The 17,219-nt window shown below is 33.4% G+C and overlaps 3 protein-coding genes across 3 annotated transcripts; 2 read left to right on the top strand and 1 right to left on the bottom strand.

Moving 5' to 3' along the window:
• Positions 1-2,786: 2,786 nt before the first annotated feature.
• On the top strand, positions 2,787-3,733 carry LOC132051024 (uncharacterized). Its single transcript, XM_059442333.1, has one exon. The coding sequence runs from the start codon at positions 2,787-2,789 to the stop codon at positions 3,465-3,467; it is 681 nt and encodes a 226-aa protein (XP_059298316.1). The 3' UTR covers positions 3,468-3,733.
• Positions 3,734-4,793: 1,060 nt separating this feature from the next.
• Positions 4,794-8,658, top strand: LOC132048763 (uncharacterized). The gene is made up of 3 exons (XM_059439451.1): positions 4,794-5,236; positions 7,406-7,524; positions 7,991-8,658. Exons 1-3 carry the CDS (start codon positions 4,907-4,909, stop codon positions 8,364-8,366), a joined length of 825 nt encoding a protein of 274 aa, XP_059295434.1. The 5' UTR covers positions 4,794-4,906; the 3' UTR covers positions 8,367-8,658.
• Positions 8,659-13,034: 4,376 nt separating this feature from the next.
• On the bottom strand, positions 13,035-14,728 carry LOC132051023 (gallate 1-beta-glucosyltransferase 84A24-like). Its single transcript, XM_059442332.1, has one exon. It carries the CDS (start codon positions 14,583-14,585, stop codon positions 13,140-13,142), a length of 1,446 nt encoding a protein of 481 aa, XP_059298315.1. The 5' UTR covers positions 14,586-14,728; the 3' UTR covers positions 13,035-13,139.
• Positions 14,729-17,219: the final 2,491 nt, after the last annotated feature.

The following is a 17,219-nucleotide window of genomic DNA, read 5'->3' as shown; positions in this document are numbered from 1 at the left end:
GTGAATTTAGCCAAGGAAGACAACAAATTGGAGACCATAGACACTCATTATCCGGATATAGCTTGCAAGTACTAGTGTGCATTCGCGATTGGATTAGATCGGAGCGACGCAACCAAAACTTACAAGCGGTGGAAGGCGAAGAGGAAGAGATTGAAGATTTGATAGCAAGTAGAGCGGACCAAATGGAAGACTTTGAAGATATCTCTATGACCGAATATGATATGGGGGAAATTAACCAAATAATTGACAATTGGTGATTTTATTATTCTACTATTTCTTTGCAACTCATGTATTATTTGCAAGTTAAAAAAAATTACAACTTGCAAATAAATGTTATCCAAGAATGAATAAAATATATGGCTCATTGAGCTTTCTTCTATTTATTTGTGTTCATATTTTTACTTATATAAGTTAGGAATATACCTAAAATATACTAAGAATATACTTATAATATACATCTACTTAAATTAAAAACTAGAAAGTTATATACTTGAAAAATAACTAAAATATACTAAGAATATACTTATAATATAAATATACTTAATTTATAAAATACGAATTTATAAACTTAGAAAAAACTTAAGCTATAAATAACTTAAGTTATAATATATAAGTTATAAGTATACACATAGCTTAAACATATATACTTAAACGTATATATAGTATATATAGTATACATATAATAAATATATATATAAGTTACAAGTATATATGTATATATATATGTACATATATATATATGTACATATATATGTACATATATATATATGTACATATATATGTACATATATATATATGTACATATATATCTATATATATATATATAAGTATATTCTTAGTATATTTTAGGTATATAGTATAACTTAAGCATATAACTTAATATATATATACATATACGTATCCGTTTGTATTCGTTAGTCGAAACATATAAACTTTACTTATAAACTTATATAACATATGTAAATATACCTATAATATACTAATAAATACTATAATATATATATATATATATATATATATATATATATATATATATATATATATACAAAAAAATAAAAATAAAAAAGAGGTTTTGGACGGAGTTTCGAACCGGACCGGTTAAACCGAAACCAGTGGCCGGTTTCGGTTTTTAAACCGGAAACCGGCCGGTTTATTAACCGGTTACCGGTCCGGTCCGGTTCAAACCGGATAACAAGCTTAATTAAGCATATACATAACAACATTTGATGCAATATTTGATTATTAGGAAAATAAAGGTAAAATAGAGAAAATTTCAAAAAAAGGAGAAAAAAGATAAATGCAATTGATGGCCATAGAGAGGTGCCACATCACCTTGTCTATGCCTAGCTTTATATTATATATAGATACTTTCTAAAACATAGTTACTGTTAATAATTAGAGATCATGAAATATATATATATATATATAGCCGTTTCAACGAATCTTTCGAGTCTTTTTTTGTCTGATGACTATTTCCTCCACTATTTTTTGTCGATTATTTTGCTTTTCACACATACACATACACACACACACACACACACACACACACACACATATATATATATATATATATATATATATATATATATATATATTTTTTTTTTTTTTTTTTTACGTGTCTAAATTATGTAGTGCAATAGAATCAAAACTCATTCCCGAATCGTAGTCGTTTGGGTCTTGTGAATCTTGAAATGCCTTTACCGAAAATTTACCATATCTCCTTCTACGAACTATAATTTGGTGACATCCTTGGACTTGGAGATAATTACGGATTAGGGTTCTTGATTACATGCTTGTCTTGTTCTGCTTTTAATTATTTGGAAAAATCTTTCCAAAGTCTCTTTAGGAAAAGATAATAATCTAGTAGACCAATTAAGTAGATTAAAGATCACATCCAACTAATTTTCTATTTGAACAGCATGAGACCATCAAGTTCTTAGACAACAGACAAGGGAAAAGGCATAGCCTCAACCCAAGACACTTCTGAGACAAGACCCCACAAATAGCAGCATTTGTGGAGAAGCGAAGACATCACAAACAAGAGCAACAACCACCTCTCTCTAGAAAACTCCCATATTCCCCTTCTCTTTCATCAAATGCTCCAATCCCAAGATACAAAAACAATTAAAACAAAATGAGATGAATTTTTGTTTATTAGTGATGATAATGTTTCTGAATTTATTATTTCTAAATATGCACTTAACGCCTTTTCTACTTGTCTATATTCTCGTCTTTTCTCTATATCTCTATATAATAACCAATGATTGATAGTTATTTGTCTAACAAAGGGTAGTGTTCTCATATAATTAATATGGTCTAAATCGCTTATGGTTCTTTGAGGTTTTTCTAGATTTTATATATCCTAGTATATATATATATATATATATATATATATATATATATATATATATATATATATATATATATATATAAACACACAATTCAGCTACTAATTATCAATACAAAATCATATCAGTATCACTGAATTCAACAATCCAATACGTACGGATAGTCGTTTTAAATAGCCAAAATATGAAACAAAAGTGTATTCGTGGCTCTCGTACGTACACTTCTTTTTCTCCGTCTTCTCTACTTCTCCTCCTAACGTTGTGAGGTTATACAAACGTACGAGTAATTAAACTAGCTAGTCACATAGGTTTTGTGAGTTGGTTTTCTGCTGAAAATCAGCTGATCTTTTTATTGTTTTTGGTGTGATCTTTAATAACCGAACCCCATATTTAAACATTCAAAAACAGCATAAACTAAAGAGTACTACTAAAACAATTATGGCTTACAGGATTTTCTTCCTCTATTCTCTGCTACTCATACTGGCTGTCACCCAAGGAATCCGTGCAGTTGATTACATCATTACCAATAAGGCCGCTAACAGCCCCGGTGGTGCCCGATTCGATGATGAAATCGGCGTTCCATATAGCCAGCAAACACTAGAAAATGCCACGAGCTTTATATGGAAAATATTCCAACAAGACTCTCCCATACAACGTAAAAATGTTCAAAATATTACCATGTTCATCGATGACATGGAAGTAGGAAACGACGCTATTAACAATCAGATTCATGTTACTGCTAGTTATATCGAGGGTTACTCTGGAGACATCAAAAGAGAAATTACTGGTATTTTGTACCACGAAATCACCCATATATGGCAGTGGGACGGGAAAGGCCACGCTCCAAGGGGATTAATTGAAGGGATTGCTGAATATGTGAGGCTCAAAGCTGGACTTGCACCAAGTCGTGACTGGGTCACGTTTAGGCATGGCGATCGATGGGACCAAGGCTATGATGTGATGGCTCGATTTCTTAATTATTGCGATAGCTTGAAAGTAGGGTTTGTGGCACAACTTAATAAGAAGATGAGAAATGGTTATAGTGACCAATTCTTTGATGAGCTGCTCGGAAAGACTGTTGATCAACTTTGGAGAGATTACCAAGCTAAGTGCGGTTAATTTTAGGTTCTGCTGTCTAAATGTTGTTAATCATAAATAATAAAGAAAGAAATAAACTACCTATTTCCTCTATTCAAGAATTTGGAGTATAAAGTTTATATATATGACCGTATCCATGCATGTAACCGAGGCGGAGCCAGGATTCGAAGCTTGTGGGTTTGGGGTTCTAATTCTTTAAAGTTACTGAGTTCTTAATTAATAATTTGTACATATTTGACAAAAAAATTAATACAAATATATGGTTCAGACAAAAGCTACTGGGTTCGGCCAAACCAACACCCAAAGGGCTGGCTCCGCCCCTGCATGTAACCCCCTAGATCCCCTTGTTTTAGCCGTCTGGAGGCAGTGGCGGATTCAGGATTTTCATTCAGGGGGTTCGAAAAAAAACAACAAAAGCTAATTATAAAAAATAATGTTGTCGATGAGAATCAAACCTAGGACACTAGAGACAATTTTGAATACCATAAACCACTTGAGCTAACCTTTTGCATTCGTTCAGGGTATTCAAAAGTTAATATATGAACATAAACACAGAAAAGCTACCCTATATACATTGTAACTTTTTGCCGAGGGTGTTCGCTTGGGACCCTCTAAATCTGCCCCTGTCTGGAGGTAAGATTTTATGTCCCCTCGATGTAACTTTATCTTTTCAATAATTTTCAAGGTCGTCCAGGACAAATCCCCACCACCAATTGAGGTGAATTAAGCCTGAGTGAATGGATTATTATCAAACAAAAAAACCTGATTAATCAATCTTTTTCTTTCTTTATTTTTGTCTAGCATCTCTAAACATTTCGCAGGCTTGACCGTGTCTAGTGCTTGACTGTGTTTGACTGTTTATTTAGTACTAATATATTATTGTATCGTAGTGTCTGTGAATGGTTTAAATAGTTGCTTATTAAACACCCCTTACGCAATTTTAACAAGGTTACAATTGGCCCATTAATAATAACCAAGCACAGGCCCCAGACCCAGAATTTGAAGGTGGTGTGTGCACCAGAATAAAATTGGCGGTCCGTTACTTTTAGAAGAATCGTAAATGGACAAGTATAACATTTACAGTTCATGACAAACTCATATTGGAACACCTATTAGTCGTTTCTCAAGTAAGGAAACTATAAATTTTGATCAATGGCTAAATATCGAGAAAACGTTAGATATGAGAGACTGATGTTACGTTAAAATGCGATATATTAAGACATTGAGCACTTATTAATAATAACAATAGGATATAACAATGAGAATAGTCTTGCGAGCAAGAAACAAACGTGTAGTTCCACATAATGAATTTTCTATCTATTTTAGTTCCTATTAAAGATCTTTAGGATTATCTTTCTCCATTGGACTTATGCCAATTCAATCTTCTATTTAAGGGCAAGGAACGAAGCAATCAAAACAATAGTTAAAAGTAAGAAAAGTTAGAAAGCTTAACCATAACTATGACCTTCTTTCTATATTCCTTGTTAATATTTGTTGCAATCATCAACGGAATCCATGCAGTGAACTACTCAGTCACCATCACGACTGCATCCGGTGCTCGATTTGACCGTGACATTGGTGGCCAATACACCCTTCAAACCCTTGATTCCGCTACCAATTTCATCTGTCACAATATCCTCAGCATCAACTGCTCCACCGACCGGAAAGATGTCCAACACGTCAGCATTTTTCTCGATGACGATATGGATGGAGATGATGTTGCAATTGCAAGCAACAATGAGATCCATGTCAATTCCAGGTACACAGAGGGGGATGTAGCCTTTATGTATTAAGCAAGTTCAACTAAATTCAGTTTTGTGTGTGTGTGTGTCTCTCTCTCTCTCTCTCTCTATATATATATATATAGTTTTCGGACACGTGCGTTGCACGTGTGTATCCCATGATAATTAGTACAAATATGTGTAAAAATTATAATAAGTGTGCAATGAGTTGCACTGAAATTGAATGGAAAAAATGCAAGCTCAAACTGATGAATGGGGAGTCTATTCGACCGGTATTTATTATCATTGCAAAGCATAATTATACTGAAAAATTTATATCGAAACGTAATGGCCTCACGACTTCTTTTATGCAATCCTTACAATATATCAAGCATTCAACTTGACAGTCCTCTTTAAAAACGCCAAAAACATATAATATAAATATGAAGTTGAGTCATGTTGGTATGGTTGCAAATGTTTCACTTTAAAGTTTTTACCTTTTTTAAAGAAATTGTAGTCTCCCCCTTTTTTTTAGTGTATACAACAAAAATTTATCGAAACTGTAAAAGTTGTGCAGAAATTTGTTCAACCGTGTGCCTTTCTTAAAATGGCTAGTAGAACATTGTCAATTTGTGACAGAGATAGTAATTGTTGAAATACAATTGATGTATATATCTCATAATTACATGTGTAGATACCTTTGCGTGATTTAAAACTATGGATCCTGTCATTTGTAACTTTGACAACAAAAAATTTAATTGAAATGAAAAAAATATAATTATATTATGAAATATAGCGCGATCATGTGTCTCATCCTTCAACAACTAGTTGAACGTTAGTAAATGACGTATCACACAACAATTGAAGAAAAATTAAATAAGAGAAGTAAAGAACTCTTATAAGAGAAAGGAAGAACTATTGCAATATAAGAAACTTATAGGAGAGAATAAGAGAACATACATATATATTACCCCAAAATATAATAAAGGAAAAAATCATATGAACAATACCATGTGTGATTCTTAGTATTAAGGTAAAATTTTTTGCTACTGTCACCGACCGACCGTAAATTATATTATTTCATCATCTTTATTGTTGAAACTTCACCCTATTAAAAGCGAATAAATAAAGGTTAATAAAACAAAGAGAGGGGAAAACCGGTGGCAGAGCCACCTTGCAGATGTCAATGACACCCCTTCATTGGAAAACTACATTATGTAGAGTAATTTTTCTGTAATGTAATATATATACTATATGTTGAATCTTCTTGATTTTTTCTGCCATTGAAAAAACTTAGCATATAGAAATGAGAGAAAACTGAACAATAAATGGATAACCCGTTAAATGAAATGCTACTCATTGTAAAGAAATGAATATGAAATTTACAGATATTGAGTAGTTACACGATTAACCGAAGGAAAAAAATTACGCTTCTAAAGAGAATGTGGTTTTCTAATCACTCACGATTAACATAAATTGATTTAAAATAAGAATGACGAAAAGATAATGAGAGGAAATTTGATTGTATGATACCTTTTTTTGTTCCTCATCCGGTGCCCCTCTAATTTGGATTTGCTCCGAGAAATTCCACTTTGGAAGCGTTTACTGTCAAAGGCTATTCCATTCTTAGGGCTTGAACTCATCATTACTTAAGAAATATTCGCGTGATATGGGAGAAGCCGAAAGTGTTGTTTGCAAAACCTTTCATCCATGTAACTGTTGCTGCCATCCTGCAACCCCGCTTTCCCAACACCGATCATTTCTGCTCCGTCAACATTCCAAATCTCTCCCATGTCATAATATAATCTGCAAAATCATCATTAATTTCCTTCTTTAGTACCCGAAAATGAGAAGTTATTGGAAATGAGAGGTTACTGTTTTGAAACTAAAACTTGATCATTTCAACATTCATTTCTTCTTAATGTCTTCTCTTTAATAATTGAGTAATGGATTACTACGGTTTCAATATAAAGAAATGACTTTTGACAATTGAAATGTATAGACATTAATGTTGATGAACTTGTAATTCAGTCATTATGTAATTTGACATTACTTTTTAATTCGATATTTTATTACATTTTGATTTACTGGAAGGGCAAAATCGTAATCTAACTTTGAAGATAAGAGCTTCTCACTTTTAGTATAACATGATATATATAAAAAATTACGTATATAGTATGTGTTATGCGAAATCACTAAAGTTTCAAGAAATATTTAATTTAAAACCTATCATTTCAGGCGTACAACATGATATGTTCTGAGAAGATAGAATATCTAAAGACCCCCTTAAACTTGCTAAGTTTTAATCAGATCCCTTTAAACTATTGGTCCAAAATACCTCCTGTACTTGGATTTTTGTAATCGTGACCCCCCCCCCCCCCCAAAAAAAAAAAAAAAAAAAAACCGAAACAAGAATTGGTCTTGATTACACTCCTATACTTGGCTTTTCTATCCAAGTGATTTCAAATGAGGTTTGTCGCTTGAGAGTGTAAAATAACAGCCAGATCATATTAATTTGATGTGTAAAAATAATCTCAAATACCATTTTATTTTATATTTAGACATTACAATGTCTATTGCCTTATCTCCTTCCATATATCTTCTCTATTCCTCCGTTATAATAAACCTATCAGTTTTTCTTTTGATGGGTAACGATTATACAAAAGCCAAGGGCGGGGGGTAATTAGAGCCAGTTATTGTTTGAGGGGATACGATTATAGAAAAGCCAAGTACAAGAATAATTTAGCGGGATCTTTAAGTTTCGGCCTTCTAAGTACCTTAAAAGTTAGAACTCCTCATGTTTAAATTCTTCCACCTTTGCAGGTACATAGAAGGTTACTCGGGTGACGTGAAAAAAGAAATCACTGGAGTATTGTATCATGAAATGACTCATATTTGGCAGTGGAAAGGTAATGGTCAAGCTCCTCAAGGATTAATTGAAGGAATTGCTGATTATGTAAGGCTTAAAGTTGGACTTGCACCTAGTCATTGGGTGAAGCCTGGCCAAGGTAATAGTTGGGACCAAGGCTACGATGTGACTGCTCGATTTCTTGATTATTGCAATGTTCTTAAATATGGATTCGTGGGAGAACTCAACAAGAAGATGAGAGATTGTTATAGTGATACTTTCTTTGTTGACTTGCTAGGAAAATCAGTGGATCAACTTTGGAACGACTATAAGGCTACATTTATGTATTGAGGCCCCGTTAGAAAAGAAAAAAGTAAAAGAATTCATGCAGATCTTGCATGAATGGTCAATGAGGACAAGTTTATGTTCTCCAAAAATTTAGTTTGGTTTTAATTTCCTTTTCAATGAAAAAGAACTGCAAGTGTTGTTTCCTTTCTGATTCTCTGATGCAAGGGTTCAATTAATTACCCAAATTGTTACCACACTTCTACACTTCTCATAATGTCTATCATGTACTCTGTACGTACTGCACTAATTATTAATGAATAATAACTCCTGTCATTGTCATATGACAAAATACAAAGAAACCCGAGAAGATTTGTGGAGGAGGTCACTTTCAAGTTTCAATTGGGAAGAAGGCCACTCAATTTATTTTTCAATTATTTTTCGGTATCAGGGTTTAGAAAAACGGGAATGGAGTATATTTCATAATTTTAAAAAGTTTGCAGGTTTTAAGTTATACACTTAAGTCCATGTGACTTGTAATAAAATATACAAAGCCCCTCTCTCTTTCTTCTAAAATATGCATAAGTCCTCTTCTGTCTCTTCTCTATCAAAATCAATCTCTCCAGTCGATTTTTCTTCTCTCTAGAGCCCAGAAGCTCTCCAATCGTCGTCCTCATGTATGTTAATTAATTTTGCATCAATGGCCAAGCATTTTAAGATCCATATTGCCTATTTAAAAGTATGGGTTGATTTTTTTTTTCTGATCTTGATAAGAACCTAATGTTCATAAAGTTCTGCTTTTTTCCAAAACCTTTGAAGTTTTACTTGTTTTTCCGTCGAAATGTGTGTTATTTATACTTATTTTGCTTGTTTCGATCTTTCTTTTTGTGTTTTTGCTTTTGTAAATTATGGTCTATTAATAGACTTTTAGTCGATTATATATTCTTATTCCCTATCTGTTTACAAAATAAAGTCCCTATTTGAGGATGGTTCAGATATAACCGCCACGTCCCCGTTCAGGATAGTTCAGATACATATGGTTCAGATACATGGTTCAAATACAGTTGAGAGTTGAGAGTGATAGTTTAGATCGTATAAATGCCTACGTTTAGAGGAAGAAGAGGAAAAATACTCCTCCGTTCTGGTGATATGGTTCAATCCCATTCTACTGCGGATCGTATGGATAAAAAAAGAAGAGGTGAAGAAGGTAGCCGAAATGTAAAAAGAAAAAGAAGTGCAGAAGCTGAGAGTGAGTCCTACTCAGACCCCATTGATGAGTGTAGTGTTGATGGCGATGAAGGAGATAGAGTTGATAGTAGAGTTGAGAATGATGGTTATGTATCTGAGAATGGAGGTGTTTGATCAAGAAAGATAATGGAGGAGTTTGATCAAGAAAAGAGACAATGGAGGGGTTTGTTCAAGAAAAGAGACAATGGAGTTTGAACTTTTGGTCGGTTTTATATAGGAAAGGATGCATTGTTAAGGTTGTAAATTTAAGAATATTTTGTTTTATTACCATTGTGGAGAAATTTGTGGTCCGCCAGTCGAAATAAAGCCAGGTGTGATGGGTCAATTATAGGCCAAAAACCGGAAATAAACCACCTTAGTTTATAATAACTCACTGCTTAGGACAATTTTAGACCATTTTGGTCGATGTTAAACCAGAGAAATAAAGGCGACCGTTGGAATGAAAAGCTTGCTGTATTTGCACTAGTCTAATGCAAAAAAAAAAAAAAAAAAAAACCCAACCCCAAATGCCAATTTTTACAGATTTTCTATTAAGATCAATTTTTATTCTTTAGTAATTTGTAGCACCAACTTAAGATCACATATAAATCTTAAGTTGGTCATTAGTTTAATAATTGCATTTTCATTAGCCTTTTTGGCCTCAGATGTAAAGACTTTGATTTATTTTGCTTTTTGAGAAAAAAATATAAAATCAGCCCTAGGCTCACAAGCCTAGTGGACTTTATTATTTATTTTTTTTTTAAAAAAAAAGAAAACCCAAAAGCCAAACCCCAAACCCCAAATTGCACAAATCTAATGGATCGTGGATAGGTACACCATAAACCGACTATCGTCAATAGCTAACAGTTATCATTTAGGCTCGACTTCACGCACAGTCAATAATTATCCACATGTTATATATAGACCAAGGACAATATTTGTCTAAAAATCCATAAATAAATAAAATAAAATAAATAAAAGGACATGACACCATTTAAACATTATAATCACACTTTAATACATTATATAAGAGTCCCCGTCCATTGAGCACATGATCGAAAGAGTTTTAAGACAAGTAATGGTACTTAAAAGGCCAATATTTGTCTAAAAAAAGTCATAAATAAATTAAAAAAAAAAAAAAAAAAGGATATTAAACATTATAAAAACACTTTAATACATCATAGGAGAGTCCCCATCCATTGAACACATGATCAAAATAGTTTTAGGACAAGTAATGGTACTTAAAAGGCCAATATTTATCTAAAAAGGAGTACTATTTAAACATTATAACAACACTTTAATATATCATATGAGAGTTCCCATCCATTAGAAACATGATCCAAAGAGTTTAAGCACAAGTAATGGTTATCCTTAGAAAGTTGTGCTTTGAGAATAGTAACTTGTTGTCAGACTAATTGGATAGTAGTGTTATGATTACCATTACTTGTCCTTAAACTCTTTTTATCATGTGTTCAATGGATTAAGACTTTCATATGATGTATTAAAGTGTTATTATAATGTTTAAATAGCGGTATGTCCTCTTTTTATTTTATTTTATTAATTTATGGCTTTTTAGGCAAATATTGGTCTTTTAAGTATCATTACTTGTCCTAAAATTCTTTATGTGTTCAATGAATGTGGATTCTCATATGATGTATTAAAGTGTTATTATAATGTTTAAATAGTGACATGTCCTTTTATTTATTTTATTTTTATTTATTTATGACATTTTTAGATAAAAATTGGCCTTTAAGTATCATTACTAGTCCTAAAAGTCTTTTGATCATGTGTTCAATGGATGGGGACTCTCATATGATTTATTAAAGTATTATTATAATATTTACATAGTGGTATGTCCTTTTTTATTTTATTTATGTATGACTCTTTTTAGACAAATATTGGCCTTTTAAGTATCATTGCTTGTCCTAAAACTCTTTTGATCACGTGTTTAATGGATGAGGACTCCCATATGATGTGTTAAGTGTTATTATAATGTTTAAGTAGTGGTATGTCCTTTTTAAAAAAAAAATCATTTATGGCTATTTAGACAAATATTGGCCTTTTAAGTACCATTACTTGTCCTAAAACTTTTTTGATCATGTGTTTAATAGATGGAGACTCTCATATGATGTATTAAAGTGTTATTATAATGTTTAAATAGTGGTATGTCCTCTTTTTTTTTTTTTTTTTTTTGTAAAAAAAAATTTATGTATGGCTATTTAGACAAATATTGGACTTTTAAGTACCATTACTTGTCTTAAAACTCTTTTGATCATGTGTTTAATGGATGGGGACTCTCATATGATGTATTAGAGTGTTATTATAATGTTTAAATAGTGGTATGTATTTTTTTAAAAAAATTATTTATGGTTATTTAGACAAATAGTACCATTATTTGTCCTAAAACTCTTTTGATCATGTGTTCAATGGGTGGAGACTCTCATATGGTGTATGTGTTATTATAATATTTAAATAGTGGCATGTACTTTTATTTATTTTACTTATGGCTTTTTAGACAAATATTGTCCTTGGTCTATACATAACATGTGACAAAATTATTGACCATGCGTGAAGTCGAGCCTAAATAATAACTGTTAGCTATTGACGACGATCGGTTTATGGTATACCTATCCATGATCCCTTAGATTTGTGCAATTTGGGGTTTGGGGTTTGTGGTTTTATTTTTTAATTTTTTGTTCGTACACTCTTCGTCATCACTATCAGGATCATCCTGTCACCTTGCTCATAGAAATTCAATTCCAACATTTTGAGGTCTCCTCCCATTCACCCATGTAATCACCCCTACTATAATATATTTGCAATGACGCCATAATAAATCTATAATAGACTATGGCTATGGTTTATGACTGCAATCGACGCCATAATAAATCGATAATAGACTATGGCTATGGTCTATGACTGCAATCGACGCCATACTAAGTCGCTGGGGACTGATTTTCCTATGAAAAGCCGAAACTTTCGCTAGAAACGGATCTGAAAAGTGGATAAATCGGGAGCTTTTGGAGGGAATTTTTTTTTTTTTTGGGGTAATTAAAATGTTGGGGGTTGGGGGCCAAAGTGTAGTTTTCAAAACTTTGGGGCTGAGATTTGACACAACACATCTCTGATATGCTAACGTCATAAATGGTGGTCAAAACACCAATTTTTGAAGACTTGTGACCTTTTGGCAAAATAACTTTTCAATATGGCCTTTTGGCCAACTCCCCCAAGAAACCTAACCAATTAATATTAATAAGCTCTGCCTCGACTCCAAATTAGTTGACATTTACTACTGTATGTAAAAGTTGTGGCTCGATTCTGCCAGATTCAGTCCATGCACGTCCAAACGAGTTCATACTAATTAATACTAGTTAAATTATGTTTACACTGAGTCACTGCCTATTAACGTATGCTTGTGACTATTAACATAAGGCTAACGTATTAAATTCGTATGCATTAATAATAGTTAAACTACGTTTGCGGATCAGAGTTTCTCATTCCAATTAAAAAAAGTATTGAGTTCAATTTGCATTACAAATTACTCATAACATTGGTGGTCGCTATATCAATCTCAATAAGAAGATCTATTGCAGACCAGTTTACAGTTAATTATTAGTACTTGAGCTTTTCAGCCGTACATGTCTCCATAATAGCATCGACGAATGCTTGCAAATTCCGCATGGAGGAGCCACCTTCTGCCACCGATTCCTCTGCCTTCTTCTTCCATTTCAATGCATTCTCTTTCATCTCCGCCACCTTCGAACCGCTAGTTGCCTCCAACAAGCACCTCTCCACTTCCTCCCTTGGAATAATCCTATTTTCATCCTCACCTCTACACAAAATAATCCCAACTTTGTAAACATCCACTAAATATTTAGCATCAATCACTTGGTCACCCCATTGAGGAAATGCAATTATTGCAGTGCCAATTGCTAGCGCTTCCACTGTTGAATTGCATCCACAGTGAGTCAAAAAACACGCGACTGATGGGTGTGCCAAGACTTGTTCTTGTTGACACCACTTAACCACTTTGGCCCTATCTCCCGCTTTTTCCAAGACCTCAATTGGTAGTTCAATGGGTGCGTAATCAGTCCCTATGATAGGTAATTTCACGACCCATAAGAAATTCAGCCCTGATTTTAACAACCCGTACGCTAATTCATCGACTTGTTCTTGTTTCAACATGACTATACTTCCAAACGAGATGTATACAACAGAGGATGGTGGTTTTGAATCGAGCCAATGCAAGGCAGAGTTTTCAGCTGTGAACAAATCCCCACGGAAATCTTCGGATAATTTTGGGTACTTGAAAAGAGGGCCTATAGTCTTGATGGGGCAAATCTTGGCAAGGTGATCAACTACCTCATGTTCAAGTTCTTGGAAAGTGTCCATCAGTATACAAATTGGCTTTGACATTTTCTTGAATTGGCCTAAAATAGCCGTCCTCAACATTGTATAACGAGAAGCAGGGTGCAAAAAGCTAGGGATTTCGTCATGTTTTAGAACTGGCATTGCTGGAAGATGAACATCAAGTTTGGGTTGAGATTCAGTTGGAAAAGAAGCTAATTGATGATGATAATGATAATAGCATGAAAAGCTAGCAGCAGATTGCACCCAAAGCACGGCATTAGGGATGCCAAAACTCTCAGCAACATCAGAAACCCAAGGGATAAACGGATTGTTTATCAGACAAGAAACAGGGCGACCCTGTTTCTTGTTTTCCTCGAGCATTTTAGGAAGAACCTTTTTGCCCACCGACTCTAAATGTTGCAAGTACAAGTCAAGATCATTGGCCTCTGGCTTCGAAAAATCCCAGCCATCGTCGATAAATTGAAATCTTATCATGCCTAAACCGTAAGGTGTTGGATCATCGCTGATGTTTTTGTTGACCTTTTTCATTTGACCACCATGGCTTTCGGGTGTAGAGAAGGTGACAAGGAGACCTTTGGCAGCTAGGCATTTCGCCAATCGGAGAAGAGGATTGACATGTCCTTGGCCTGGAAATGAGACCATGAAGACATGAATTGGTGATACTACTGTTTGACCTTCAGTTGTCATTACTCTAATTTGGAAAGTGCTTGCTGGAAATCAAGATTCAAGACAAGAAAGTTGTGAGTTCTCAAAGAATTAAGGGAAATGGGCTGTTAAATTAAATAGCAATAGTGGTGCTGATTGCTCAAGTTAGTCCCTTTTTTCGTTTAATACTACTAGTAACATGATGGCTAGAATATATATAATAGTACATGACACTTCACGTCTCCAAGGCAGCAAGCACAAGACAACTTCATCAAAGTCAACCAACTTACGAGATTTAAGAATCCAGTGTGCTCGCAATCATCGTGTAAGAAAAAAACATGAGGGACAATAATTGAGTGTCTCAATACTCGTTGAAGGGCATGTGCTCGTTAGAACTAATGTTTGTGTGTTAGAGCAATATCAGGTTATAGCATAAGAAGGAAAACATGCAATGAAGTTACATTTATAAATGGATGGGTAGTATGTGAGTTCTACTGATTTTATTGTGTATCCACCCGAAACTGACCATGAAATAAGATTGTTTCTCACCTCCACGTACTATAGTCACCTTTTGCGAGTCTATATCAAGACATGTTGATCACATTAATAGAATATCGTTTAAACTTCATGTTGGAAATCTTACGGAAAATAGTTGATCACAAACACTTGTATGGAATTCTTGAACAATCTCATAGCTTGAGGCATGATATAAAAATCCTTAAGGATGTTTCAAAGTGTAAAAGGGATTCAACAATGCTCTTCTAATAAAAAGGAGCCGAGAATCTAACCAAGAATTAATTTAGTGTAAAACCTAGCACTATAATAGAATAAGGAAAGAAATAATTTGTTTCAAGTCACTCTCTTACAATGTGAAACAATAAGATTATATAGGGAATAACCCCAAACTAAGAGCTCAAACGGTCCATATTGTAAAAGCCATTCATGGCTGAATTATATAATTCATTAGCCATTAAAGCTCTATTAATAATATTATTAATAGAATAAATATGGGTAAAGAGCCAACAATTAATTTGATAACTAATGGGTTAAAAGAATAGTTACCTTTGAAAGCTAATGATGGGAGTTATTGTCAAAATAATGGCTAATAAAAGTGAGGTGATTAATGGCTATTAATCATGGCTATAAGAATAAAAAATATGTTTAACTTATTTTTGAGATACAAGAATTATTTTTCAACACTTCATAATCAACAAATGTTTGTGGAAAAACAGTGTTAGAAAAATATAAGCTTATCATATAAAAACGAAAAAAATAAATAGTGTGAAAGAGTTATTACTCTAAATGAGTTATTACTCTAAATCAATGTTAACTAGTTGGGGTTGGTTATATAAAATTTAAATAATAAATTTAATTCTAATTAAACTCATTTTCTTCTAATATTAAAGAGTCTTTAAAAATTAAAATTCTGAAAATTCCATTCGTGGTCCTACACAAAACACGGCTAGATCTATCTCAATATAAATAATAGTACTATCATTTATGTTGCTCCCAAATGCACACGCAAGTATACGTGGTCGTACAAACAATACAGAATTTAAAGTCCAAATATCGTACCCACAGAGACTTCGATTTTATATTGTTCAACTAACTCAAATTTGGTCGTAACTATTTAAGAGAGTGACATCAAGATGTTTGTTATAACTAAACTATTGACCGAAAGTAAATTAATAAATGAAGACTTCGTGATTTAGATAAATTAATAGGGGATGAAGACTTCGTGATTTAGATCGGATAAGGAGAGAGTTATCGGATCATGAAAGCTTTCGTCATGGCTTTCGACAATTCTACCTATCTTATTTAATTTCCTGGGTTACTAGTTGACGAGTTGATGTTAACTTTATGATATTCTTTCGAACTACTCACAAGCCTGTAGATGTTACTCTTAACATCTATATTTCTATGATCGCCAGAAATAACAAGAACGCATTTATATTTCTGTAACCAACTAAGTAGGGCTAAAGGGTATATTTCTATCCTCAGTGGCGAAATGATAAATCGAACAAATTCTAATTATTCTTATTACATAAGTGAATTCGCTCTTTCAAGTTCAACTCACGCACCACAAATAGTGTCTAATTAGTGATCAAGTAATTAAACAATTGAGCACGAGGATAAATAAGCAACCTAAAAGATGGAAATTCAATAGATAGAAATTGTCGTCAAACCAACTATAATGTCTTTTGACACAACCCTAGAATAAGAGAATTTAGCTACTCATGATTCGAGAAGAAGAACAAGAATTCATGAATAATCTAGGGTTGAATGAAAGAAAATAAAGTAAAAGCTAAGAGAGAATAGGAACGACGGCTTACAAGTCTTGAAAATAATCCCAGCACGTCATTTCTAACCTAAAAATGTATCTTTATAGTCTAGGTCAAAAGTTGAAATAATTAAAATCAAGTCCCGATCAAAATAGGAAAAGTCTTCTTGCCGACGTGCGACACCCCTGCGATGCGAGCGTGCCGCGGATGGACAAAAATTAGTCATAGAGCTTACCAGATTGCGGCACCCCTGCGACTTGAGGGTGCTGCGAATCTCCATTTTTTGCTGATTTCTCTAAGTACACTCGTGAATCGTGATGGGGCTGCGATGCGAGCCCATCGCTAGCCTCTTTTGTCATTTTCTCTTTCTGCGCACAATTCTTCCAAATCTTTG

The sequence above is a fragment of the Lycium ferocissimum genome, chromosome 3, assembly GCF_029784015.1.
Source record: "Lycium ferocissimum isolate CSIRO_LF1 chromosome 3, AGI_CSIRO_Lferr_CH_V1, whole genome shotgun sequence".
NCBI lineage: Eukaryota > Viridiplantae > Streptophyta > Magnoliopsida > Solanales > Solanaceae > Lycium > Lycium ferocissimum.
This window is presented reverse-complemented; position numbering and strand designations above follow the sequence as displayed.

Excerpts from the sequence above, each read along its gene's own strand:
- LOC132051024 (XM_059442333.1), top strand. The coding sequence starts at position 2,787 with ATGGCTTACAGGATTTTCTTCCTCTATTCTCTGCTACTCATACTGGCT.
- LOC132048763 (XM_059439451.1), top strand. The coding sequence starts at position 4,907 with ATGACCTTCTTTCTATATTCCTTGTTAATATTTGTTGCAATCATCAAC. Across the intron at positions 5,237-7,405 it reads GGGATGTAGCCTTTATGTAT|GCGTACAACATGATATGTTC; the intron begins TAAGCAAGTTCA and ends CTATCATTTCAG. Across the intron at positions 7,525-7,990 it reads CCTCCTGTACTTGGATTTTT|GTACATAGAAGGTTACTCGG; the intron begins GTAATCGTGACC and ends CCACCTTTGCAG.
- LOC132051023 (XM_059442332.1), bottom strand. The coding sequence starts at position 14,585 with ATGACAACTGAAGGTCAAACAGTAGTATCACCAATTCATGTCTTCATG.